Here is a 26,481-nt window from a genome sequence, read left to right as displayed (position 1 = left end):
TTGATCTTTTCTCTTCTTGGCCCCATGCTTGTTTGACCACCTAGCCAGGTCGATAGGTAGGTATTCCACCATTACTAATTGTACCAGCACCAGGGTGTGAGAAATGATCTGTACCTAGGGATGAAGCCATTATTAAAATAAAAGCAAAATACTACAGACGCTGGAATCCTGAAATAAAAGCAGAAAATAATGGAAAACCTCAGGTCTGACATATCCGTGGAGTGTTAACCTTTTAAGTCTGTATGACTTTGTCAGAGCTCTGAAGAAGAGCCTCTTCCTTTTTACTCCTAATAGTGTCAGAGTAGCCTGCCTAACCTGTCTGCCTCAGTGGTCCCTGATAATGATCCACTCTCTTTGGCAGCCTCCATTTGGTGAATACTTCCTTCAACATCTTCGCTGAGGGACATTGGTGGCATGGACTAGTAACCAGAGGATCAGGCTGATGCTTTGGGGACACAGCAGCAGGTGGAATGATACAATGGCAGATGGAATGCAATGTGGAAACGTGGGAGGTTATGCACTTTGGTAGGAAGAATGGAGGCACAGACTATTTTCTAAATGGGAAATTGCTTAGGAAATCAGAATCACAAAGGGACTTGAGAGAAGCTTAACATGCAGGTTCAGTCGGCAGCTAGGAAGGCAAATACAATATTAGCGTTCATGTCGAGAGGGCTAGAATACAAGAGCAGGGATGTACTTCTGAGGCTGTGTAAGGCTCTGGTCAGACCCCATTTGGAGTATTGTGAGCAGTTTTAGGCCCCGTATCCAAGGAAGGATGTTCTTGCTTTCATTAACTCCTGTACAGGAGTTCGGAAATCATGTTGCAGCTGTATAAAACCTTGGTTCGGCCGCATTTGGAGTATTGTATGCAGTTCTGGTCTCCACATTACCAGAAGGGCATGGACGCTTTGGAGAGAGTGCAAAGAAGGTTCACCAGGATGTTGCCTGGCCTTGAGGATGTTGGCTATGAGGAGAGGTTGAATAAACTAGTATTATTTTCACTGGAAAGACGGTGACTGAGGGGAGACCTGATAGAGGTCTGCAAAATTATGAGAGACATAGACAAGGTGGATAGTCAAGGCTTTTCCCAAGGGCAGAAGTCAATTAAAAGGGAACAGGTTCAAGGTGAGAGGGGTAAAGTTTAAGGAAGATGTGTGGGGTAATGTTTTTCACGCACAAGAGTGGTGAGTGTCTGGAACGCACTGCCAGAGGATGAGGTGAAAGCAGTCACATTAGCAATATTTAAGAGGCATCTGGATGGGTCCATGAATAGAGAGGAAATACGGACCGAGTAAGGGCAGAAGGTTTTTTTTTAGTTAGGGCAACATGGTCAGCACAGGCATGGAGGATTGAAGGACCTGTTCCTGTGCTGTACGTTTCCTTGTTCACATACCAAGCAGTTTGTGGAATAGTCAATTACATCCTCTCCTGAGCAAGGCCACTGCTCAACTTCCTTTATCTTTCCATTTGTCACCGCCAGGCCTGGATACCCAGCCCCTGGCCTCCTTGTGCCATTTGAACAAACTTCTCTATATTCTGCCTTCATTTTTCAGTTGGCCTCTTTTTCATCATCATATCAGCTGTCCTCAATCAGACACTTCCTTTTTGGCTTTCAGGCCTGATTGCCACACTGTCTTTGGCTTGTACCATCTGAAGATATGGGGCTACGGAAATATATGTTCCCTTTTTTGGGCGGCTGTCACAACCATCCTCAATGGATAAATATTTCGGGCGATACCTTCTGCTGCTCCCAATTTGGCAAATTCATCAGCCCTCTTATTACCGTCCCCCGAGGGTGGTTTGGAATAGCTCTTTACTCTGTGAAAATAGTTTTGATGCCATTTTCGCTTGTCGCTGTAAGGGTTATATATAACATTTGTGTTGTGGTCAAGGGTCATCCCTCTGCTGGTTTAAATCCCCTATACTCCCAAATCACCAAATACTCAGTACATTAATTGCAGGTAATCATTGAATCGGTGCATTTGGCATAAGGTGTAGGGAACTTGGAGGCGTGAGTTGTCACATGTGCTACTGCTGCCAGTTCAGTCTGGGTGGGTTGGCAATTTCAAAGCCACACTATCCCTGCCTTGGGATTATAGATTTCACATCCTGTCTGCCTTTTTCCCCTCAACCGACAAACTGGGGCTCCCTATAGTTGGTCACATTGCCAACCAGTTGGAGCTCCTCCCTGATACAAATACACTCGCTGGTCTTAATTTGCTTTTCACCTACTGCAATAATACTGCACTCAGGCTTCTGTCTTTGTCTGCCATTTCCAGGTAAAATCCCTTCATTGTGTCTACAGCTCCTAGTGTGGGTGCAATGTGGTGATACTATTTCAGTTCAATGGAGGCTCCTTTACACTCCTCACCCCAGATCAATTCAATCCCTTTAATTAGTAGATGAAAAAGAGAAGCTGCTCTAGCAGTGTAGTTCTTCATAAATTCCCTACAGTACTTGGATTCAAAAATGAGCAAAAATGAGCAAAAAGAGGTTCAGCAATTAGGATGCAACAATTCCTGCGTTGCATTTGGCTTTACCTTTCACTCTTTCCTTGGATCTCATTACCAAGTTTAGAAATGTCCAACGTGGGCTTCAACAACTGTGACAACTCATGCAAAAGATCCCAGTGCTGGGCCCTGGTTTCCATAAACAGTAACAAGACGCCTACATATTCGATGAGCTGATCGGGCTGGCACTTGTCCATAATGATGAAAATTTAAAAAAAATAAATTTAGAGTACCCAATTCATTTTTTCCAATTAAGGGGCAATTTAGTGTGGCCAATTCACCTCCCCTGCACATCTTTGTGTTGTGGGGGCGAAACCCACGCAAACACGGGGGGAATGTGCAAACTCCACACGGACACTGACCCAGAGCCGGGATCGAACCTGGGACCTCAGCACCGTGAGGCAGCGGCACTAACCGTGCCACCGTGCTGCCCTTTATAATGATGAAAAATGGAGGGGCTGTTATTGAAGCCCAGGAATACTGCTGTTCCTTAAAGATAAATTAAAGCTAATATTGGTCCTGTGTCCGAACCAGTATGGACCAGAACCTATTACAGATGTCCAGCATCATGAAAAGCTAAGCACCACTTGGTTTAGTTGCAATCAAGTCTGCCACTACTTTGACAGCGATCGCACAGCTGGAATTTACCTGTTGAGTGTGCAATAGTCAATAGTCATTATCCATGACCTGTCTGTTTCCTCATCAGCCAGATAGAATTCGTACGAGTCATTTTGGGTCGTGAGACCCCCTCTTCTACTAGGGATGTTACCTGCCCTTTCTAGGTCCCCTTCACCTTCACCTAGGTAGGTAAACTGTTTCTGTGGTCGTACCATAGGTTCTCTTCCACCTTCATTTCTGTCGTGCCCGTGGGCTGCACGTTTCCCTTCTTTTGACAAAGTATATCTTAGAACTCTGATGCTTTATCCCATAATTTTTCCAGATCAAATTATTCATATGATGTGGACGGCACGCACCATTTAATTTTTCTTTCCGAATATCACACACATGCTCCCCTCACTTACCTCCTCTACACTACTCCACAAGCAATTACTATTGATGTCTAAAATATTGTGTGCCACCATCCAAACGGATTCCAACACACCTACTCCTTATTAATCTCATCCAAGGAGTAAGCATTTCCATGACGTTTCAAGTAACCCCCCCCCCCCCCCCTCCCCCAGAAAATCTGGTGGTTATAGATACAGCCGCATTCTGGTTGTGCCAAGTCAATCTTTTCAATGTGAATGGGGTTCCACACAATGAAGGTGAATACACCGGGTCCAGGGTGTCTGTCACCATGCAGAAAGCCCCCATTTCCACCAGGTAGCATCTCTTATTTGCCTCCACCCATATACAAGGTCAGCCCCATTCATTACACTAAGCAGGCATAAATACTCAGATTGTGAGCAGCCCACTCATTAGGAGTTCTGGAGATTTACCGCTCTCCCTCACTGGGTAATAGTATGTGCAGCCCCCACACTGCCACTATTGCTCCAATTATTTATCTCGGTGAACCACACGCCTTTCCCTTATATCGATCAAATGACCACACAACCAGTTAGTCAGTTCAAAAGATGGTTTATTTACATACACAAGAGTTATCTCAACATGCAAACACAATATTTACTACGAGTTAAACTACACCTATTAGCTACAATAACCTATACTTAACTTCAGGGCGACCGGCACTGTGCAAATGGATAAAGGCCTTTATCTGGATTTCACTTGGCTGGTTCGAAGAAAGTGGCTCTGTCTCTGCTGGGCTCATCCGTCAGGTAGCGATCATTGGTCTTGAACTTAGCTGCCCGTTCCCGCTGCAATTGGGTAGACACAGGCTGGATCCAAGAGAGACAGAACACATGGCTGTGCTCTCTTTTATCCCTCTGGGATTTTGCACTCTTTGGAGTGGTCCTTAACCTTGGACCCAATAGTTCGACAGGGCTCTGATCACTCTCTTCGATTTCGGTCAATGAAGGGGCGGGTGCCTTGGTAGCTGGGCGGGTCCTTCGCGGTCATTGACCTTGGCAGTTGTACTTTCTGAGTAAGGGGAGTGGCGCCGATCAGTCTGTGGCTGTACCGGTTGTTTGATTGGAGTTCTGTTGTCCTGGGAAAATGGGCCATTAAAATGTAAACGAGCGGGGGTTTCGGTCAGGCCTGGTTACCTGTGTTTTAGATACACATAGGCTGTGTGCCTTTTAATATTTTCATCATCTTATCGTTAAAGGATTGCTCAGGCTGGGACTTTCCCTGTGCTCCCTTCATTGGTTTTTCTATCCTCTCAAACAAAATGAGCAATTTCCTTGCAGTTGTAGCACTCATTACCTCCTTGAGGCTGAACACCGCTCTTTTCTTGATTCTGTCGTTTATCCTTGGAGTCTTCCTGATGGGGCACTTTGACTCCATGTAATTTCCCTTTTACCTTCCCTGTTATCCTAGCCTTTCTCTTTACCTCCGAACACCCTACTTCCTCCGAAATTAGGGCTGTCCTCCTTTATATTTCCTGGTTAGTTTGGTTTCCTTTTGGGTCTGTAACTTGATGAATGGAAGACGTTTTGGTATCAGTGCCTTCTGGTATCAATGTCCTCAGCCAATGTCTGTACTGCTCCCCAGTAAGTCTATTTCTGTTCAAGTCTGCACTTTGATTCTGTTTGTAAATGGGCCGTAAACAAGTCGCAAAGAAAAATGAAGCGTTTGTAAGGTCTAAAAGGCTTAGGACAGATGAAGCCCTTGAATATAAAACAAGAAGGAACTTAAGGTAGGAGTTAGGAAGGCTAAAAGGGGTTGTGAAATGTCATTGGAAAACAGGATTAAGAAAAATCCTAAGGCGTTTTATACATATATAAAGAGCAAGAGAGTAGCCAGAGAAAGGGTTGGTTCATTCAAGGATATTGGATGGGATCTATGTATGGAACCAGAGGAAATGGGAGAGATACTAAATGAATACTTTGCCTCAGTATTCACCAAAGAGAAGGATTTGGTGGATGAGGAGTATAGGGTAGAGTGTGTAGATATTCTGAGTCATGTTGATATTAACAAAGAGAGGCATCTTTAAAAGAATTAAAGTAGCTAGATCCCCAGGGCCTGATGGGATCTACCCCAGAATACTGCGGGAGGCAAGGGGGGAAATTACTGGGGCCTTGACAGTAATTGTTGTATCTTCATTGGCTACAGGCGAAATTCCAGACGACTGGAGAGTAGCAAATGTTGTTCCATTGTTTAAGAAGGGCAGCAGGGATAATCCAGGAAATTATAGGCCGGTGAGCCTTGCGTCAGTGGTAGGGAAACTATTGGAAAAGATTCTTAGAGATAGGATTTACTCACATTTGGAAACAAATGGACTTATTAGTGAATGTCAGCATGGTTTTGTGAAGGGGAGGTCATGCCTCAGTAATTTGATCTAGTTGTTCGAGGAAGTAACAAAGATGATAGATGCGGGAAAGTTAGTAGATGTATATATGGACATCAGAAAAGTTTTGACAAGGTACCTATTGGTAAACTATTACAAAAGGTACACATGGGGATCAGAGGAGAGCTGGCAAGTTGGATACAGAACTGGCTTGGGCACAGAAGACAGAGGGTAGCAGTAGAAGGGTACTTTTCTGAATGGAAGGCTGTGACTAGCTGCGTTCCACAGGGATCAGGTCTGGGGCCTTTGTTGTTCGTGGTGTATATAAATGATTTGGAAGAAAATGTAGCTAGTCTGATTAGTAAGTTCTCAGACGACCCAAACATTGGTGGAGTTGCGGATAGTGGAGAGGATTGTCAGAGGTTACAGCAGGATATAAGCAGGAGTCTTGGGCAGAGAAATGGCACATGAAGTTTAATCTGGACAAGTGTGAGGTCATGCACTTTGGAAGGTCCAATGCATGTAGGAATTACACAATAAATGGTAAAATTCTTGCGAGTAATGACAGGTAGAGAGATCTTGGCGTGCATGTCCTCCGATCACTGAAAGTGGCAACGTGTGGATAAGGTGGTGAAGAAGGCATACGGCATGCTGGCCTTCAACAGTCGGGGCACTGAATATAATGTTGCAGCTGTGCAGGACCTTAGTTAGGCCTCATTTGGAATATTGTGTCCAATTCTAGTCGCCACACTACCAGAAGGATGTGGATGCTTCGGAGAGGGCACAGAAGCGGTTTACTAGGATGTTGCCTGGTATAGAGAGCACTAGCTATGAGGAGAGGTTAAATAAACTCGGTCTGTTCTCACTGGAACAACAGAGATTGAGAGGCGATCTGATAGAGGTCTACAAGATTATGAGTGGCATGGACAGAGTGGATAGTCAATGCTCATTCCTAGTGTAGGAGAGTCAAGCACTTGGGGACATAGGTTTAAAGTGCGTGGGGAAAAGTTTAGAACAGATGTGCGAGACAAGTTTTTTTTACACAGAGGGTGGTAAATATATGGAACATGCTTCCTGGGGAGATGGTGGGAGCAGGTATGATAGTGGCATTTAAGGGACCGAGTTTATCTAACCTCTCCTCAGACAAATATATGAATAGGATGGGAATAGAAGGATACGGACTCAGTAAGTGCAGAAAGTTTTAATTTAGGCAGGTACCATGGTGGGCGCAGGCTTGGAGGGCCGAAGGGCCTGTTCCTGTGCTGTATTCTTTGTTCTAAGTGCTTCCGGGAGCTTTCCTGGATTCTGGTTCATATTGTTCATTTAATCTTATGGGGCCTCCATAGTACACCCAAGAGCATGCAAAATTGTACTCCTTATACATCCAAATTAACTTTCCTTACCAAACTCTTCTTAATAAAAAGTTATGTATCTCTGGCTTCAGGTCTGCCAGCAACACATTTACATGTTGCACAGCATGACAGGTATTTAACCTGTTCTACCACCACCAACATGATTGTGGTGTCTTCTTTCCCCAATTTTGGTACATCCCCCACCATGTCTGCTAATTGTTAGTCAGTTTGTCAGTATAGGGAACTTTATATGTACACAATTGTTCTGTTGTTCAACCAATTACTTTGCATGTCTCCTAAGAGCTATCATCGCTTAGGAGACAATAGCTGGAGAATGTGGGGCCTGGGCTGGGGGTTGACGATCTCCAAGTTGAGGCATCCCATCAGGACACGGCGTCTCCCAGTCCCATCAAACAATATGTGCCCCGTGTCATACTCAAGTGGACTTTGAAATGCAGATAACCTACGACCCCATATAACTCCTTTTGCGGACGCTATCTCCCTCAGGCCTTTATGCTCTCTCCTCAGCATACTTACATTCTTCTTTCAAATTTTTATATTTTTGTTGATATTCTGGCAACTGTGTTTAATTTGATACATTGGTGATTCCACTATTGCTCCACAATTTGTCCCCCATTTCCTGCAATTGCCACATAAGGCAGTAGCTTTGAGGTTCCGCCTTTTTCAAATCTATTGTCTCATCCTTTCCTTCTATTTCTGCAATTGCGTTATGTAAGCTGTAAATCATTTGGCTTTCATTAAGGCTGTGTTTATTTGTGCAGCAACACTCGGGGAAGCACTTTCTACACATGTGCAGAGGTAGTGTTAGTCGCAAGTACATCTGGCGTCTTATAACTCATTTTATCATTTGCAACTCGACAGACAGCCTAAATTAAGTTTTTGAGATGGAAACTGAAACCTGTTATTAAGGAGTAAATTAAAACAATCATATTAGGATTGACAGTTCCCCAAAATGTTCTGTTCATTTGCAGTCATTAATTTTAAGTTTCTCATCAGAGGTACATCAGGTTATTGCTTTTTGAATAGGAATTTTTGCAGATGCCATCAAAAAGCCTTTGAGAAGCATCAAAATGTATGGACTTTCTAAATCGTGCATTATTCCTTAACATATACTATTTTCTACAGATGAAGGTGTTTTTTAGTAGTAGGTCTCTCTCCAGGGGAGCCCATGTTCACGCTTTGTAGCTGCCTTTATTCAGCACAATTGTTCAAAGTTTCGAATTTAAAAATACATAATATTAAATTAAATGATCATGGCCCAATGTGGGGCTCGAGACTGCGTCTCCGGGATTAAGAGCCCTATTAACTATCAGATGAGCTAGCCAGGCTATGCAGAAATTGGGATTTGTGTAATACTGCCACCATCTGGACAGGTGACCGGGTTAGCTGTGCATGCACCAGCATTGCAGGCTGGGTGCGCATGCGGGACTGTCCACCCACCTGAAAGGCAGCAGGGTTAGTTACGCAAGTGCCAGCAGCTGTAGTATGAGTTGATTATGCATGTGCAACCATTCCTGATGCCTTTCCAGCCATTGGCTGGAGTTGCAGTATTTCACTAAACATGGTTTAGTGAGTGAGCTTATCATCCACTCCCCTACCTTCTCCATTGGGATTTTGCTCCTGGTTATTTTTAATCCAAAATTAGATTTTCCCTGTTACATACCAGTTGAGTAAATCCTTTGTGGTCTTGCCTTCAGATTTACCCTTTATCTCTGATTGGCCCATTGTGTCAATTTACTCAATCTCTTGGCTAGAGCTCACCAATTTGTAATGTCCGAAAGGTTGAGAATCACAACTCGTGCAATTTCACCACAAATCTAACGGAATTATTACCAAAAACTTGAACTTGAAAACAATATAGAGTGATTTAAAATGTGCAGTTACCCCCTAGTTAGTCAGACTAGGTTGGCTGCATGCCAATTGGATCCAATCTGACTAGAATTGATCTGTTTCCAGCAGGATTTCTCCTGTTGATGGTTTTGTGTCTGATGATGTTGTCTCAATGAGGGTTTTTAGCCTGATTTTATACTTTGGTGCAAGGCAATTGCTGTCATTCTCAATCCCCTTGAAAAACTCGTCAGCTAATTTCCACAGCAAATTCAAACGAAGCTTAAAACATTGTTACAATCCTCTGGGATGGTCGCGTCGGCTTCAAAATTTTCATTTCGATGCTTTTTTGCATCTTTAAAGTACACAGGAATGGATGAGATTTTTTTTTTTTTTTACTGCCTTTTGAAAGGGAAAGTGTGTGTGTAAATCTTGCTTTCGCTGCCTAAATCTACAAATGTGCTCATTATGGTAATTGTTTCAAAATTACAGGGTCGAGAGGAAGAGAGTGATCAAATGAGAGAGAAGTTTGCTGTACCGGAAAGTGACCATTTGACATACCTTAATGTTTACTTGCAGTGGAAGAATAACAACTACTCTACCATCTGGTCTAATGAGCACTTTATTCATGCCAAGGCTATGAGAAAGGTAATGTAGCAGTTAAGTCGCTGTGCTATTATATTTTCCATTGGTATGCCATTAGTAAGTATTTAGATTTAAGTTCTTGTTATTTCAGTAACAAGATAAATTCACTGAGTGAGACACTAGAGCTACTCTTTTTTTTTGTGCAGAAGATTAGGTCCTGTTATTCAGCGACCAAAAATGTACAGTGATCCCGATGGGACTCACCAGCACTTTGTGCAAGCACAATTAAGTCTGACCTAACCTACTTGTCCTTGTCATCATCAAACATCCTGTTAATGATGTATCTATTCATGACTGTATTGGTAGGAGTGACCACTGCACAGTCCTTGTGAAAACAAAGTTCAGTCTTCAAAACTGAAGATACCTGTACCATATCGTATGGCAGTACCAAGGAGTAGATGGGATAAGTTCGGGCCCCATTCTGTAGCTCAGAACTGGGCTTCCTTGTGGTGTTGTGGGCATCAGTAGCAAGAAAAGTCGTTCCATTACCATTCTTAACCTCATGGCCTGGCTTAACATTAAAAACTCTACCATTCCCATCAAGCCAGATTCAATGAAAAGTCTTGGAGAGCATGCCAGCGGCAATACCTAGACATGAGGTGCTGACCTGGTGAAACTACAACACAAATGATGCTAGACAGATCACAACCACTGTATTTATTGGAGGAAAACCATCGCAATCCAGGATATTGCTGCAGGAGTTCCTCAGGATTGTGCCCAAAGCCCAACCATTTTCAGCTACTTAATCAATGACCTTCCCACCATCATAAGGTCAAAACGGCAGATATTTGCTGATGATTCTAGAGTGTTCAGTTCCATTCACGTCTCTTGAGATAGTGGACATGTCTGTGCCCGCATGTAGCAAGACCTGGACATCTACTTAGTATTTCTAACTGGAGATAGTTGCATATGCAGCAACCTTGCCTCTTGTACACAAGTGGTGGGCTGCAGCTCCAGCAAAGATGCAAATGTTCACGGCGATTCCTCCTTCCGTTAGTTGATTTTAATAGTCTACTAATATTCATGATTGGATGTGACAATACTCTAGAGTTTTGATTTGGCATGTTGATTGTGGGATCACTTAGTTCCATCCACTGCTCAAGGCAGCACCAATTGTGGGCTAAGTGGTAAGTAATACTTATGCCACACAAGTACCAAGCAATGGTCACCTCCAACAGTAGAGATTCTAACCATCTTACGTTTACATTCAATGGCCTTGCCATCATCAGATGTCCCCACCATCAAGGTCCTGAGGTTTACTGTTGACCAGAAATTCAATGTGGCTACGAAATGTCAGAATCTCCAAAATTTATTGCAAGTGATTTACCACCTGATTTTTCAAAGCTTTCCAAAAAGCACAAGCCAGCAAACTGATGAAATACTCTCCACTTACCTGAATGAGTATGGCTCCACACTACAGAAGCTCACAACCAGGATAAAGAAACCTACTTGTTTGGTACCCCATCTACCACTGATACACCGTGGCTGCAGTGTGTACCATCTACCGCTGCAGTCCATATGCTGTAGATAAACCTGCAGTGCAATGAGGGACAGAGTTCCAGGATTTTGACCCAGCGACAGTAAAAGAACGGCGATGAATTTCCAAGTCGGGATAGTTTGTAACTTGGAAGCCTGATGAAGGAGCTGTGCTCCAAAAGCTAGCGATTTGAAACAAACCTGTTGGATTTTAACCTGGTGCTTTAAGACTTCTTACTGTGCCCACCCCGTCCAACGTCGGCATCTCCACACCTTCTAGATGGTAGTGGTCGTTGGTTTGTAAGATGCTGTCTAAGGAACCTTGGTGAGTTCCTGCAGTGCATTTTGTAGATTGTACACATTGCTGCCATTATGTGTTGGTGCTGGATGGCGTGACTATTTGTGGATGAGGTGCCAATCAAGCAAGCTGCTTTATCCATGATGGTGTTGAGCTTCTTGTGTGCTGTTGGAGCTGCACTTATTCAGGCAGGTGGAGAGTATTCCATCACACTTATGACTTAGAAACACAGAAACTATGATCATGGCTGACCCTCTATCTCAGTTCCGTATTACTGTTTTCTCCCCATACCTCCTGGTGCCGTTAAAATATAAAAAAGTGTCTATCTCTTTCTTGAATACACTGTGACTTGCCCTCCATAGTCTTCTCTGGTAGGTAATTCCACGGGTTCTCTACCCTTTGAGTGAAGCAATTTTCCTCATTTCAGTCCTAAATAGTCTACCATGTACCCTGAGACTATTTCCCCTGGTTCTAGATTCCCCAACCAGAGAAAGCATCCTCTCTGCATCCAGTCTTCCAGCACTGTTAGAATTTTATACGGTACAATCCGATCTCCCCTCATCCTTCTAAACTCTTAGTGAATACAAGCCCAGTCGAACCAATCTCTCTTCCTAGGACATTGCTGCCAACCCTGGTATCACACTCCGGCGCCTGACGGACAATTCAGAATGTCCAATTCACCTCACAGGCACGTCTTTCAGGACTTGCGGGAGGAAACTGGAACAAACGGAGGAAACCCATGCAACCGCGGGGAGAAGGTGCAGACACCGCACAGACAGAGACCCAAGCTGGGAATCGGACCCAGGTTCCTGGCCATGTGAAGCAACAGTGCTAACCACTGTGCTGCCCGTGCTGCCATTAACTTTGTCGCTTTCATTGACTAGTGTATAAAGTAGTGTATATAGTAAAAGTTTCTTTCAATACATAAGAAACAAACGTCAGGCCAAAGTAGACATTGGGCCAATTCAAACTGATTCTGGAAGGCTAGTGATGGGAGATGAGGAAATGGCTGGAGAACTTAATAAGTACTTTGCGTCTGTCTTCACAGTGGAAGACGTTAGTAATATCCCAAAAATTATAAAGGGTCAGGGGGCTGAGTTGAGTATGGTTGCCATTACAAAAGAGATGGTGCTAAAAAAGCTAAAAGGTCTTAAAATTGACAAATCTCCTGGCCCCGATGGGCTACATCCTAGAGTTCTGAGGGAGGTGGCTGAAGAAATAGCGGAAGCGTTGGTTGAGATCTTTCAAAAATCACTGGAGTCAGGGAAAGTCCCGGACGATTGGAAGATCGCTGTTGTAACCCCCTTGTTCAAGAAAGGATCAAGACAAAAGATGGAAAATTATAGGCCAATTAGCCTAACCTCGGTTGTTGGTAAAATTCTAGAATCGATCGTTAAGGATGAGATTTCTAATTTCTTGGAAGAGCAGGGTCGGATTAGAACAAGTCAACATGGATTTAGTAAGGGGAGGTCGTGCCTGACGAACCTGTTAGAATTCTTTGAGGAGGTGACAAGTAGGTTAGACCAGGGAAACCCAGTGGATGTGGTCTATCTGGATTTCCAAAAGGCCTTTGATAAGGTGCCACACAGGAGGCTGCTGAGTAAGGTGAGGGCCCATGGTGTTCGAGGTGAGCTACTGGCATGGGTTGAGGATTGGCTGTCTGACAGAAGGCAGAGAGTTGGGATAAAAGGTTCTTTTTCGGAATGGCAGCCGGTGACCAGCGGTGTCCCACAGGGTTCAGTGTTGGGGCCGCAGCTGTTCACCATATATATTAATGATCTGGATGAAGGGACTGGGGGCATTCTAGCGAAGTTTGCTGATGATACGAAGTTAGGTGGTCAGGCAGGTAGTGCTGAGGAAGTGGGGAGGCTGCAGAAGGATCTAGACAGTTTGGGAGAGTGGTGCAGGAAATGGCTGATGCATTTCAACGTGAGAAAATGTGAGGTCTTGCACTTTGGAAAAAAGAATCCAAGCATAGACTACTTTCTAAACGGTGAGAAAATTCATAATGCCAAAGTACAAAGGGATCTGGGAGTGCTAGTCGAGGATTCCCTAAAGGTAAACATGCAGGTTGAATCCGTGATTAAGAAAGCGAATGCTATGTTGTCATTTATCTCAAGAGGGTTGGAATATAAAAGCAGCGATGTGCTACTGAGCCTTTATAAGGCTCTGGTTAGGCCCCATTTGGAGTACTGTGTCCAGTTTTGGGCCCCACATCTCAGGAAGGACATACTGGCACTGGAGCGTGTCCAGCGGAGATTCACACGGATGATCCCTGGAATGGCGGGTCTAGCATATGAGGAACGGCTGGCGTTCCTGGGATTGTATTCATTGGAGTTCAGAAGGTTAAGGGGAGATCTAATAGAAACTTACAAGATAATACATGGCTTAGAAAGGATGGACGCAAAGAAACTGTTTCCGTTAGGCGAGGAGTCGAGGACCCGTGGGCACAGCCTTAGAATTAGAGGGGGTAAATTCAAAACGGAAATGCGGAGACATTTCTTCAGCCAGAGAGTGGTGGGCCTGTGGAATTCATTGCCGCAGAGTGCAGTGGAGGCCGGGACGCTAAATGGCTTCAAGGCAGAGATAGATAAATTCTTGATGTCGCGAGGAATTAAGGGCTATGGGGAGAATGCTGGGAGGTGGAGTTGAAATGCCCATCAGCCATGATTGAATGGCGGAGTGGACTCGATGGGCCGAATGGCCTTACTTCCACTCCTATGTCTTATGGTCTTATGGTCTTAAAGACACCCAAATCCCTTTGTACATTCATACTTCCCAATATATCACGATTTAAATAATATTTGTGCCTTGTAGATGATGGACAGAATTTGAAGAGTCAAGAAGTGAGTTACTTGCCACAGGATTCCTAGCCTCTGACCTGCTCTTGTAACCACAGATATTTATATGGCTAGTCCAGTTCAATTTCTGGTCAGTGGTAACCCCCAGGATGTTGTCAGTGGGGATTCAGCGATGGTAATACATTGAATGTCATGGGGTGATGGTTTGATTCTCTTTTGTTGGTGAGGATCATTCCCTGGTACTTGTGGTGGGAATGTTACTTGCCACTTGTCAGCTCGAGCCTAGATGTTGTCCAGGTCTTGCTGCATGTGGACATGGACTGCTGCAGTATCTGAGGAGTTGCAAATGATGCTGAACATTGTGCAATCATCAACAAGCATCCTCACTTCTGACCTTATGATGGAAGACGGTCCAACTATATCAGAATATCAGCAATATGTAAGTTCTGTACCAACAAGTGATTGATTTTTTTAAATTTGTGCAATGCTCGGAGATAACAAGACAAATTGAAAAAAGTCAGAAAAAATAATCTTGGTGAATTGTTGAATTTTCCGTCAAAAACTGTTGAAGCAGAGTCCATAAACTAGGTTCGGAGCATACAATAAGAGTGTGATTAAACTCGGTGATCCCCTGAAATCTGAGAAATACGTGGGAATAGATCTGAAATATTTATTTTTGAGGAACAATAATTTTGTATACGGTAAGTTGTTGGGGAGGACAAAGGAATTCAAAGAGGGATGTGAGGAGGAATAATGAAATGTGGAGCAAGTGTGAGATTGAAGTTATGAAGGGTTTATGGACTTGTCCGCCTTTGTCGTTAAAGGTCCGAGAAGTGCGTTCCCAGTTAAAGGATATAATGATGCAACAACGTATGAATATTGTATCCTGTGGTACTGACTGGGATATCATCAGAAAATGCATCTGCGCGGCATACTTTCACCAGGCTGCAAAACTCAAGGTAAGAAAACCAATTAACTTTAAAATTGCTACATGGTCTTAAGTTTGTAGTTTTAGGGGTGATGCACATTCTCCTCTCCTTCCGTATTTCATGTCATACATTGCACTGTCTGAACCTAGCTTGGTGTTTCCTCTAAGGATGAAGTACCGAAGTGACCAGCAATACTGATGTGTGAAGACAGAGGACTATGGATGGCAATTTATTTTTTGCCAGTAACTTCTGTTGTAGAATGGCTACTATGTTTATCTATATAGTTGCTGCACTCCAAAAATAATTTAAAGTACGAAGTACTATTATATGTTTTGATGTGAAAATATCATGGACAAAATTCTGTCTAAAATCGGGCTCAGCTAATTGTTTTGCACCAGTTGCCACTCCCCTATTACACCTGCTTGCTGATTTTATATTGGCTGCTGATTCCGCAACACCTCCAAGTTAATCCATTTGTTTGAATTACTTGTGACCGAAACAAAGGTAGTTTCAATATTTGTATTGGTAAACATCAGAAATAAGATATAGTTTTAGGCATGTTTCATTTAATGTTTCGGTGCCAGCAAGGGTAAAACCTAGTTAGATTTATGCTGGACAATGGTGTTTGTGTGTGTGGAGGTTGGTTAAGTTCTAACTGTGTTTCTATTATGCTTAGAGAGGACTGTGGTGTGAAGAATAAATAAAAGGCATAAGCATGTGGGGGTTGCTGAGCAAGTGGAGACCCTTGCAAGGATGAAAAATGCTTTTAAGTTTTAGATTAGGTAATTTGTGAGAAGTTGGAGACATGTTCTTAGGGAGTGAACATCTCTCAACTCTGTCAGAAGAATGACTGGGCAGGACAGGAGCTGCAAAAAGGCAAGCTTCTGAAAGTACAAGTTGCGGTCCAGATCACGATGGAATTGGGACAGAAAGAATGTCTGCGAAGACTGATATTAAGAGAACAGAGACCAAGGGCTGGATTCTCCGTCCCGCCATGCCACATTTCTGTTTTACCCCGCCGGCGGGATGCTCCATAACGCTGGCTAGTCAATGGGGTTTCCCATTGTGGGGCAGCCCCACGCCATCGAGAAACCCCAGGCTGCCGGCAAAGCGGAGCATCCCGCCGGCGGAGAATCCAACCCCACGGTATTATTCAGAAGAATTCATGGAAGAGTGAACAAAGTGTTCTGAGTTAAAGAGACAATCACAGTAACTAGATTTAAAGTGGGACAGCAGACTTCGGAGGTAGATGAAACATTTGATGTCATTTTAATTACGACTGGAAATTGAGAGTTAAAGCAATTGTGAGCAGTTTACACAGCAGTCAAGACAAAGAAATCCTAAAGTGGTCGATGTGAAATCCTGGACTGAATTCACTGTTAAAATTGAAGCAGAAGCTTTGTTTGAAAGTGTAATTTGTAAACCTGGAGCAGAGTTTGGAATGCAAACCTCAATGGAAAGCATTATTATGAGAGAAGAATTTCATGTGATGATCATCTGAGAGTTAAGTTGGGTTCAGAGCAGAATGCATGTATTTGATCACGGTCACCTTGTGTGCTAAAAAAGGGACTTTTTGAGTTGTTAAGACAATTATATCTTAAGATGGACTTTGTCATCCATGTTAGTCTTTAAAACGGTGTATTTGTTAAACTAAGGGGGAGTAAAGCCTTATTATAATCAAATTTTTCATGTTTAATTTTTGTTCTTGTTAAACCTAATTAGCGGTCCAGTGCCTGTGTAAAATTTACCGGCTTTTGAGCCAGGGTTCCATTCTGAGATCTTCCCGTCCAGTTGTAACATCAAATGGGATCGTAACAGTGCACCTTAGTTTTTCAGCCTTAGTTTTGATGTGGGAGAGATGGGTAGCTTTTAATGTTTTAATGTAAAACATCTTTAATGTTTTTCAGGGTATAGGCGAGTATGTGAATGTAAGAACAGGAATGCCTTGCCACTTGCACCCGACCAGTTCACTTTTTGGCATGGGTTACACACCAGATTATATTGTGTACCACGAACTAGTGATGACTTCAAAGGTAAGATTCAGAGCTGAAAAATTAGTTCTGATGCTACTTCAGTTACACATTTTTTTAAAAATGTGTACTATATGACACGTACTGCAGGGGTTAAGGGAATTTTAGTGGAAACTGTCGATAATGAATGGAAGTTCAATAAGAAAATATTTACCAGACAATATTTTCCACGTGTTCACAATGCACCCTGGTAACTAAACTGAAGATTTGAAAAGGTACACTGAACCTAATTGCAAATATGGATTTGAATGAAACTATGTCCCTTGAAGAAACTATATATTTGAAGTAAACAGCTATAAAACACTGCAGATGCTGGAAATCTGAAGTAAAAACATAAAATACTGGGATTAGCAGATCAGGCAGCATCTGTGACGAGAGAAACGGGTTTATATTTCAGTTGGATGACCTTTTGTCAGAACTGGGATATTTGAGGAGCTTTGACAGCATATTGTGATCTCAATTGTGTGTTGCATAAAACTAAGGTATGACATCATGATGCTACAGTTATATCAGAATTTCACGTTTGTCTTTTGCCAGATTAATAGCTTTTTGTAGGTCTCTGGTAAATAACTTGGTACCTTAAATCTCTGCTTTGGCCAATTATCTATCCAGCTATAGCTGTCGTATAAGTAATACGCAATGCTGTCTGGTCATCAATTTATTGTCCTCGATGGCCTCAAATGAAAATGGAGCAATAGATTTATTAGAATTGTGATCTTTATTGAAACAGCAATTCTGAATGGTAAATCTGCAGCGTAAATGAACCCTATTTGTCACCAGAAGGAAGGTATTGTCTGGAAGTACTTGGTTTTTAGCATACTACATTATGAATTCATTTTCTTTCCAGGAGTACATGCAGTGTGTTACTGCAGTGGATGGGGAGTGGCTAGCTGAACTTGGACCAATGTTTTATAGTGTCAAGCAAGCTGGTAAAACTCGACAGGTAAGGCAATGCAATCACGTAATCATTTTATTGTTTGGACTTTGTCAAAACAGTATTTTAGTATACATGATCTGTAGGGTTGCGCTAATGCTTGTGTTTTGATCAGCTGTGTGACTACAAGATAGATACTATTTTCACAAGGGCGGCGCGATGGCAAAATGGTTAGCACTGCTGCCTCTCGGCTCTAGGGATCGGAGTTCAATTCTGGCCTTGGGTGACTGAGTCCAAAAATGTTCAGGTTAGGTGGTGTCATGGGGGATAGGGTGGACCTGAGTAGGGTTCTCTTTCAGAGGGTCAGTGCAGACTCGATGGGTCGAATGGCCTCTTTCTGCACTGTCGGAATTCTATGGTTCTAAGTTATTGAATTGAAGGGGTATGAGAATTGATTAGCAGCTGAAAGGGAAACACATAAAAATAGCAAAAAAATCTTATGAGTTGACCCAACAAATAAGGAAACTCCACTTTTACAGACGCAAAAATTAGGTTTTTGCAAATACTTGGTGTATAAGTCAACCCCCTCCCAGCTCTTTTCTGCCGCAACATGCTATACTCACATTAATGGCCAGTCTCAGTTTTTCACTACACAAATGGTTGTTTTACTTACCAGTACCTTCAAACTGGGTGCAAAGGATCTCACGGGCGATATGGGTTATGCTGCAGAGATGTGCGGGAGTTTAAGACATCCACACGGAGCAGACCCCTTGTGACAAACAACAACAAAAGTGACCACACATGTCAGTGGTTCAGTTTTATCCTTGGCCTAAACGTTGATTTCTGTTTCTGGAGGGGTTTTTCAAGACTTCAAAAGTCAATTTAAAACGCTGCCATATACTTTATTTTAGAAATCTTTTTATTGTCATTTTCAAAATTTATAAACAGTTTTGTACATGCTGCCCGTGTTTATTCACAGTACAATACAGAAAGACTTGTCTTTCCCTTCCCTTAATTTTCCCTATTCACATTGTGCCACCCCCTGGCTCGGCATGTGCTCCCCCCCTCCCCCATCGTTTTTTTTGGGGGGGGTGTTCCCCGTGATTTGGGGGGGGGGGGGTTGCCCCCTCCCTTCCATGTTGTCCCTCTTGTGTCCCTCCAGCCTTTTCTCCTCTTCCCCACCACCCCAGGTTGCTCATTCCCGTGATTTCCCCCCACCCCTCGTCTTTATTTTTCTTTTTCCTCTCCTTTTCCTTTCTAACTTTCCTGTTGGCCCATCTTATTCGCTTTTGCTGGCTTCGAACAGGCTGACAAACTGCCCCCAGTCATTTAGGAAGCCTTCCTCCGACCCTCGGATGGCGTACTTAACCTTCTCCAGGTGGAGAAATTCCAAAAGGTCAGCGAGCCAGTCTGCAGCTGCGGATGGTGCTGCTGATCGGCACCTGAGCAGGATTTCCCATGTGTAGTTCTGGCTGCTCTGATACCCTGAAGATTGCCACAATTGGACATGCCTTCACCCTCACCCCCACAACCTTAGACATTATCTCGGAGAAGGCTGTCCAGAACCCAGCAAGTTTGGGACATGCCCAGAACATGTGAGTGTGGTTGGCCAAGCCCCTCTGGCACCATTCACATTTGTCCTCCACCTCCGGGAAGGACCTGCTCATTCTGGTTCTGGTCAGGTGTGCTCTGTGCACCACTTTGAGATGCATGAGGCTGAGCCTTGTAAACAGCATCATTTACAATAGTCAAAGTAAGGATGGAACTGATAGGGGCCAAAAAGATGATCATTTTGTGGAGTAAAGAACATAGCTGAGATGTTAAATGAGTATTTTGCACGTGCCTTCATTGAACAGTATGCTGTCAATTTAGTAATAAAGCACTAGTGGTATTGAATAGGATAAAAATAGATTAGTTAAACAAGAGGTTGGTAGTCCTCAAAGTAGAACAATCATCAAATTGGTGAGATGCATCCTATGTTATTCAGGGAAGCAAGGATGGAGATTGTAACGATACTAAACACAATCTTCCAATCATCTTTGAATTTGGAGTTGGTGCCAGAGAATTGGAGGATTGTAAATATTAAATTCCTTTGAAAAAAGAAAGGGAGGGGATAACCCTCTGAACTCCATCCCAATTAGCCTAAGATTTAAAAATTATTTTTGTGAGTTGTGGGCATTGTTGGCTAGGACAGCATTTAGTGCCCATCCCTAGTTGCCCATGAGAAGTTGGTAGTGAGTATCCTTCTTGAATCGTTGAGTCCATGAGGTGTCGGTACACCCACAGTGCTGTTAGGAAGGATGGTGAGTGACTTGGACGGGAACTCCAGGTGGTGGTATTCCCAAGTATTTGCTACCCTTGTCCTTCTAGATGGTGGTTGTGGGTTTGGAACGTGCTGCCTAAGGAGCTTTGGTGAATTCCTGCACTGTATCTTGTAAATGGTAGACACTGCTCATTGTTCATCGATGGTGGAGGGATTGAATGTTTGTGGAAGGGGTACAATCAAGCAGGTTGCTTTCCTCCTGTATGGTGTTGAGTGTTGTTGGAGCTGTACTCGTACTCCTGACTTATGTCTTATGGATTATGGACAGGCTTTGGAAGTCGGAGGGTGAGCCACTCACTGCACCAAGGTATCAAACACGGTGTAAACATGGGAGCGGACGGTGAAAAAGCATGTAGACCACCCCTAGAGCAGGGAGTCAGCATCAGGACTGGCTCTGCCAGATGAGCCAGCCATTCATCCCTCCTGCTCGACACACACAGGCCAAGGGGCAATACCCCCTAGGGGCCCAGACAGATGCGAGTGATGGAAGACTCTGGGTCCGACACGGAAAAACAAGGGTCCATGGTTTTGGATGACAGCCTCACCAAGGAACGGTTACTGACTGAGTCCCCCAGCCACACAACGCGTTACATGCCCCCCGACACGGCCCTGTAAAGGTTGAGGTGCAATCATGGGTGGAACGAAGTAGGAGGCCTCCCCCACCCTCTGTGATGGAGGGCTTACGGGATTTTGGACAGAGGGATGTTGTAACCCCTATGAGACCACGGGGACAACCCAATGATTGCCCTGTTGTGCTTGTGGAATACGATCTCCTCTACTGAGGGGCAGAGGCCCAACAGTGGAGTTCGTTAATTTCCCCTGATAAAAGTCGGTCCACAAGGGAACCGGCATCTTAGCTGGGACTGGTTGTGCTCTCTGCTGTGACTGGCTTTACTTTGTATTATAAATAAAACTTCTTGGACTAACCTTTTCAGGACCCCTCCTGACTACAATACTTTGTAAGGCTTTTCCACAAGCCACATTTCTTCTTGTCACATTACGTCATCACTTTTATAGGTCAGCATTTATAATGTGGGGCATGCTAATAATTTGTATATGTTAGGATTAGTTGCACTGTACAAACAGGGCCTCTGGCCACTAGGTGGTGGTATGGCAAAGCTGTAGTTACAGGCCTCCCATCACTGGCGGCGCTTTTGAAACAAATTACCCAGTTCTACTTGGACCGTTTATTTTTTTTTCTTGGACTTTAACATTGTGCAATATGTGAACTTTTAAATTTGGCTTGCTGATTTTCACTGGCCTGCTTATGCCACTTATGGATGGCTTTCACTTTTTTGTGGTTTAGCCCATTGACATTCTCCCTGCATGTTTTCCGTAATCTCCTGTCTCTACTTCCAAACATTCTATTGCTGTTCCAAGTGTTCCATTTACAGAATCTATTCAGTGATTGCAGTAATTTGTAAAAAAAAAGAATATGGCAATAACTGGTGTATAATTAGTTCCTCATTTTGTTTATTTGACTTGGTTCCAGTTGTACCTATCCCAAAGCACCTAAGACATATTCTATAATGGTTCCTGTCCGCTTGTCAGTTGCCTTGAAAGTGCCCATGTAACAGTGTTCAACTTGCACTTTTCTCACATTTTAAACTCCCTTACTGTAAGTGGGCATATAGCTAGAAACCCCTTATGATGTGACATCATAGAGGAGTGGTAAGCAAATACTTAAACTTCTGAAAGTGTGTCTTCCTCCCTCCTTGGCTTGCCTGCACTAAGTCCTGTTCCATAAATCACCTGCTATCAGCCTTGTCCCCATTCCTCAAAGTGGAACGTAAGTTACATAAAGGAAGTGGTAAAACTTTACTCGGTACACAAGACTAAATAATGTTATTTCATATGGCTTTGGTATTCCCGTGCCATTGGGTGTTTTATGACAGATTTGTGTATGCTGAAAAGTAAATTGGAAGTATGGTGGGCATTCACTTGAAGAACATGAATGGTATAATTGTAGAATCATAGAAGGTTATGGCGCAAAAGGAAGTAATTTGTTCCATCGTGTCTGCTAGCTTTCAATTAACGTTTCCAGCCTAATCTCATTATGCAGCTCTTGACCCATTTTGCTGCGCTTTTAAAAAATACGGTGAGTGCACCTCTATCACTGTTTCCAGTGAGTTCCAAATCCATACCAACCTGAGTGGAAAGCATGCTCCTTAACTCCTCTAATCCTTCTGCCAATTACTTTAAATCTTTATGTACCTTTTGTTTTGACCTCTCTGCATGGGGGAATAGCTCCTTACTATCCACTCTATCCAGGACTCCTCAATATTTTATACACTTCATTTAAATTTCCTCTCAGCCTCCTATATTCCAAAGAAAACAAACCCAGCCTATCCAGTCTCTCCTCATAGTTAAAATGTTCCAGTCCTAGCAGCATCCTGGTAAATCTCCTCTGTTCCTTGTCTAGTGTGATTATACCCCTCCTGTAATGCAGTAACCAGGACTGTAGGCAGTATTGTTAACTGTGGCCTAATGTTCATCACACACATTGTTTTTTGCACTTTTACAGCCGGTTTAGCTCACCAGGCTAAATCACTGGCTTTTAAAGCAGACCAAGCAGGCCAGCAGCACGGTTCGATTCCCGTACCAGCCTCCCCGGACAGGCGCCGGAATGTGGCGACTAGGGGCTTTTCACAGTAACTTCATTGAAGCCTACTCGTGACAATAAGCGATTTTCATTTCATTTTTTTATTTCAATATCATTTTAACCTGGTTCATTGTGCCTGCATTAAAATACTTTGCAATATTTCATACATTGTGCCAATTCATAGAATCATAGGATTTGCAGTGCAGAAGGAGGCCATTCGGCCCATCGAGTCTGCACCGGCTCTTGGAAAGAGCACCCTACTTAAGACCACACCTCCACCCTCTCCCGTAACTCAGCAACTCCACTTAACCTAAGAGCAATTTAGCATGCCAATCCACCTAACCTGCACATTTTTGGCTCTACACCACATTGGGCGAGGCATTTACCAGCTCTGGTTCTAAATCTGAGTGCGGAAAAGCAGCTCATGTCAAAAATGTTTTATCAGGCAGAATTTTACATTGCCATCTGTTTGGGTGCTGGGCTGGAAAATGTGATCCCATTTTCGATAAGTGGAAGTGCATTTTGCTGAACTATTAAATAATATAAAGGAATTTATTAATGCACTTTATTTCCTCCTTTTCACCACCATACCATGCTTTGTACTTTTAAAATAGTTGATTACAGACAGTCCAGAAGCAGATATTTTGTTTGTGACCGCCCTTAATGTCTCATCATCACAGCCTAAGCTCTCCTGTTTGATTTTACAACACAGGAATCTTCAAGCCACCTGTGTAATACCGGTAGAGAAAGAGTTGAAAAGACAGCCAGAGATAGAAGAGGAGGTTGTACAGGGTTACACAGGGCACTCTTAAAGTGACTGCCAGTCAAGACAGAAAGCATTCTCCTAGGTGCATTGGGATAAATAGGATTGGAACCAAGTCAAGGGAACAAAATCAGGAATTAATTGTGTGGCAGCTATAGCATGGTTTTTATGAATTTCTGTGACCTCTTCTGTTTTTGAATAGATTCTGTGAAACGAGAAATATGTGCAACTTTGAATAATGGAAAGATGTGTAGCTTTAATAATATGCTTTCTTCTCCACAACCCTTTACCCCGCCAGATCATCTGTGAATCAATATACCAGAAATTGCAAATTTGCTGAAGTAAAATGTGGGAAATTAAAGAACTATACAACAGCGATTCATTATATCTCCAAAATAAATTTGAGTAATTGTAACCTGTTCTGGTGTACAATCCGTACTGCTGTCGGCTAGGTGTTGAAGTGGGAGATACTGGATGTTTGTTCCCCGGAGACTAGTAAAAGACTAGTTGGTGAAGGTTGCAATTCCGTATGGTTCCTGAATTATTATGTAACTTAATGATCTTCAACAGGAGAATCGTCGGCGTGCCAAAGAAGAATTATCTTCCATGGAGGAAGAAATGGCCATGGCACAGGAACAGCTTCGGGCAAGAAAGGAAGAACAGGAAAAAAAGAATATTTTGAACAGCGCGAGGTATGGATAATATTTGTAGCAATTCCGAAAATATTCTGTTCAATGTTGTAGCACTTTGTTGTTTTTTAAAAGACGGAACATGACTGTATACTTTAAAGACAAGCTATCCATGGGAAATCATTATAGTTTCAAGTACAAATGAATTAATTTGTTAATGCACATTGCAGTGCTGCCTTTCTTATTTTTTCCCATAATATGTTTATTAACTCAGCAGCATTTTGTGTTGGAAATAATCTAACAATAGAATGCCTGCAATCAAAATGAAATTGATAATTTATTTTAAAAGCCTATATGAATATATATGAGCAGAAACATTCAAATCGAGATCAGGTAAGTGCAAGTTCAAACTTCATGTAAGGGTGTTTAATGGCCTGGGGTGGGAATTTTATACAGCAGCTTGAGTGATCTTCTTTCTCTTGATGTGTCAACTTAAAATTGCTGTTGTGACTTAATTGCTATATTTATTTGTCAAAATTTTCAGAATAAGTTTAGAAAAAGGTGACAAGAAGAAATGGTAGAGACAGAATTTGTATGCTAGCTTCTGAACTTGGACAAGTTTGAGAATTCACTGATGATGAAGAAATGCATTGCGATCTTTTGTTCGCTATCAAAGAGTGCAGTTTTTCTTGATTTTTGAAAGCTATTCTTTTTCTTTGAAATCGATTTTTGATTTTAATACAACTCATTGGAAAATGAACTGCATTATATTACTATCCCTTGGCTTTTATTTGCGTGATCAACAGAGGGCACCACAGTCTCATTAGTGCTCATGTATTTTCAAAATCCCAGGCATTGGTAGTTGGAATATTCCAAGTAAAGGATCAGTAAGAAATCTGCTTTGTATTTGGGCTGCATATAGAAAGAAGGAGCTTGCATTTGTGTCGGGCCCTTCAGGTATTCAGTAGATCTCAAAGTACTTCACAAGCAATGAGATATTTTTTAAGTGCAGTCAGGTGTAAACATGCAGCCAATTCATGCAGAGAGATGTGACGGTTGATGTGCATTGAAACTTTTTAAATTTTGATTTTACAAATACATCTGATTTTTATTGAAACCGCACCGTGAAAAATTCAGCTTTGGACACCGTGAAGTCATCTTTGTTGTCTTGAATATGTTAACAACGAGTCTTTATATTAACAATTAATAACTAGACATATATACAGTTATGGAGCTGACTCCATCCAAGGTCTTTACACATCTCTGCCCATCTCTAGATTGATCCTGGGTGGTATGGTACTCAGTCCCACAGGGTAGGTGGATTGGCCACGCTAATTTGCCCCCTAATTGGAAGAAAAATGATTGGGTACTCTTTTTAAAAAAAATAAATAAATAAATAAAAATGTTTTAAAACAGCTCTTATGTGTCCTCGCCTCCCTTCCATTATCTACATACACCCTGGAGCAAGACCAAATGGTAGAATGTCCCACAATGTTATTACAGACCTTGAGAGCTAACACCTCTGGAATTCCTGCCTGAGAACTAGCACTTTTAAACTAATTGCAATGTAATATCTAATCTCTAAAATGCTTATGTCATAGGTGTGTAGGGAAATTCCAACACCATTGGATCACACTGGAACGTTTATCAACATTCACAAGAGCCCTGAAAGCATCTTTCTCTGCTTTTCCTGTTGGAAACAATAGGTGAATCTAACATCAGGGAAGAAAGTTATACGTTCCCTCCTCTTTGTGTCTTGCTTTGATGCACCTGTTCTGCAACTGAAACAAATGAACAGGTTTATTAAAAATATATTTTATTCCAAACACAATCAACAAATCAGTCATTAGAAGATGCAACCAATTGCAAACAATTTGTCATTTTTTCCATTTTCTCCCCTTAACTAACACAACTCCCCTAACCCTTGCAACAAACAAATCCTTGAATAGAGACAAAAACAGCCTCCCACCTTGCATAAAATCCCTCTTCCGAACCTCTGAGGGCGAACTTAATTTTCTCCAATTGTAAGAACTCCGCCGCATCCCCCAACTACGC

At 42.7% G+C, this 26,481-nt stretch overlaps 1 protein-coding gene across 2 annotated transcripts in view; it reads left to right on the top strand.

Moving 5' to 3' along the window:
* Positions 1–26,481, top strand: part of dhx38 (DEAH (Asp-Glu-Ala-His) box polypeptide 38) — a 182,998-nt gene that overhangs the window by 123,249 nt on the left and 33,268 nt on the right. For both annotated transcript variants that reach the window (XM_038806383.1, XM_038806384.1), the window contains exons 22-26: positions 9,549–9,704; positions 15,101–15,235; positions 17,113–17,238; positions 18,083–18,178; positions 24,368–24,489. In XM_038806383.1, the coding sequence (XP_038662311.1) occupies positions 9,549–9,704; positions 15,101–15,235; positions 17,113–17,238; positions 18,083–18,178; positions 24,368–24,489 (635 nt within the window). The remainder of the gene's footprint in view (positions 1–9,548; positions 9,705–15,100; positions 15,236–17,112; positions 17,239–18,082; positions 18,179–24,367; positions 24,490–26,481) is intronic.

Source organism: Scyliorhinus canicula, chromosome 9 (assembly GCF_902713615.1).
Source record: "Scyliorhinus canicula chromosome 9, sScyCan1.1, whole genome shotgun sequence".
NCBI lineage: Eukaryota > Metazoa > Chordata > Chondrichthyes > Carcharhiniformes > Scyliorhinidae > Scyliorhinus > Scyliorhinus canicula.
Note: the sequence above shows the minus strand (reverse complement) of the source record. Positions and strands in the feature narration are given on the sequence as shown.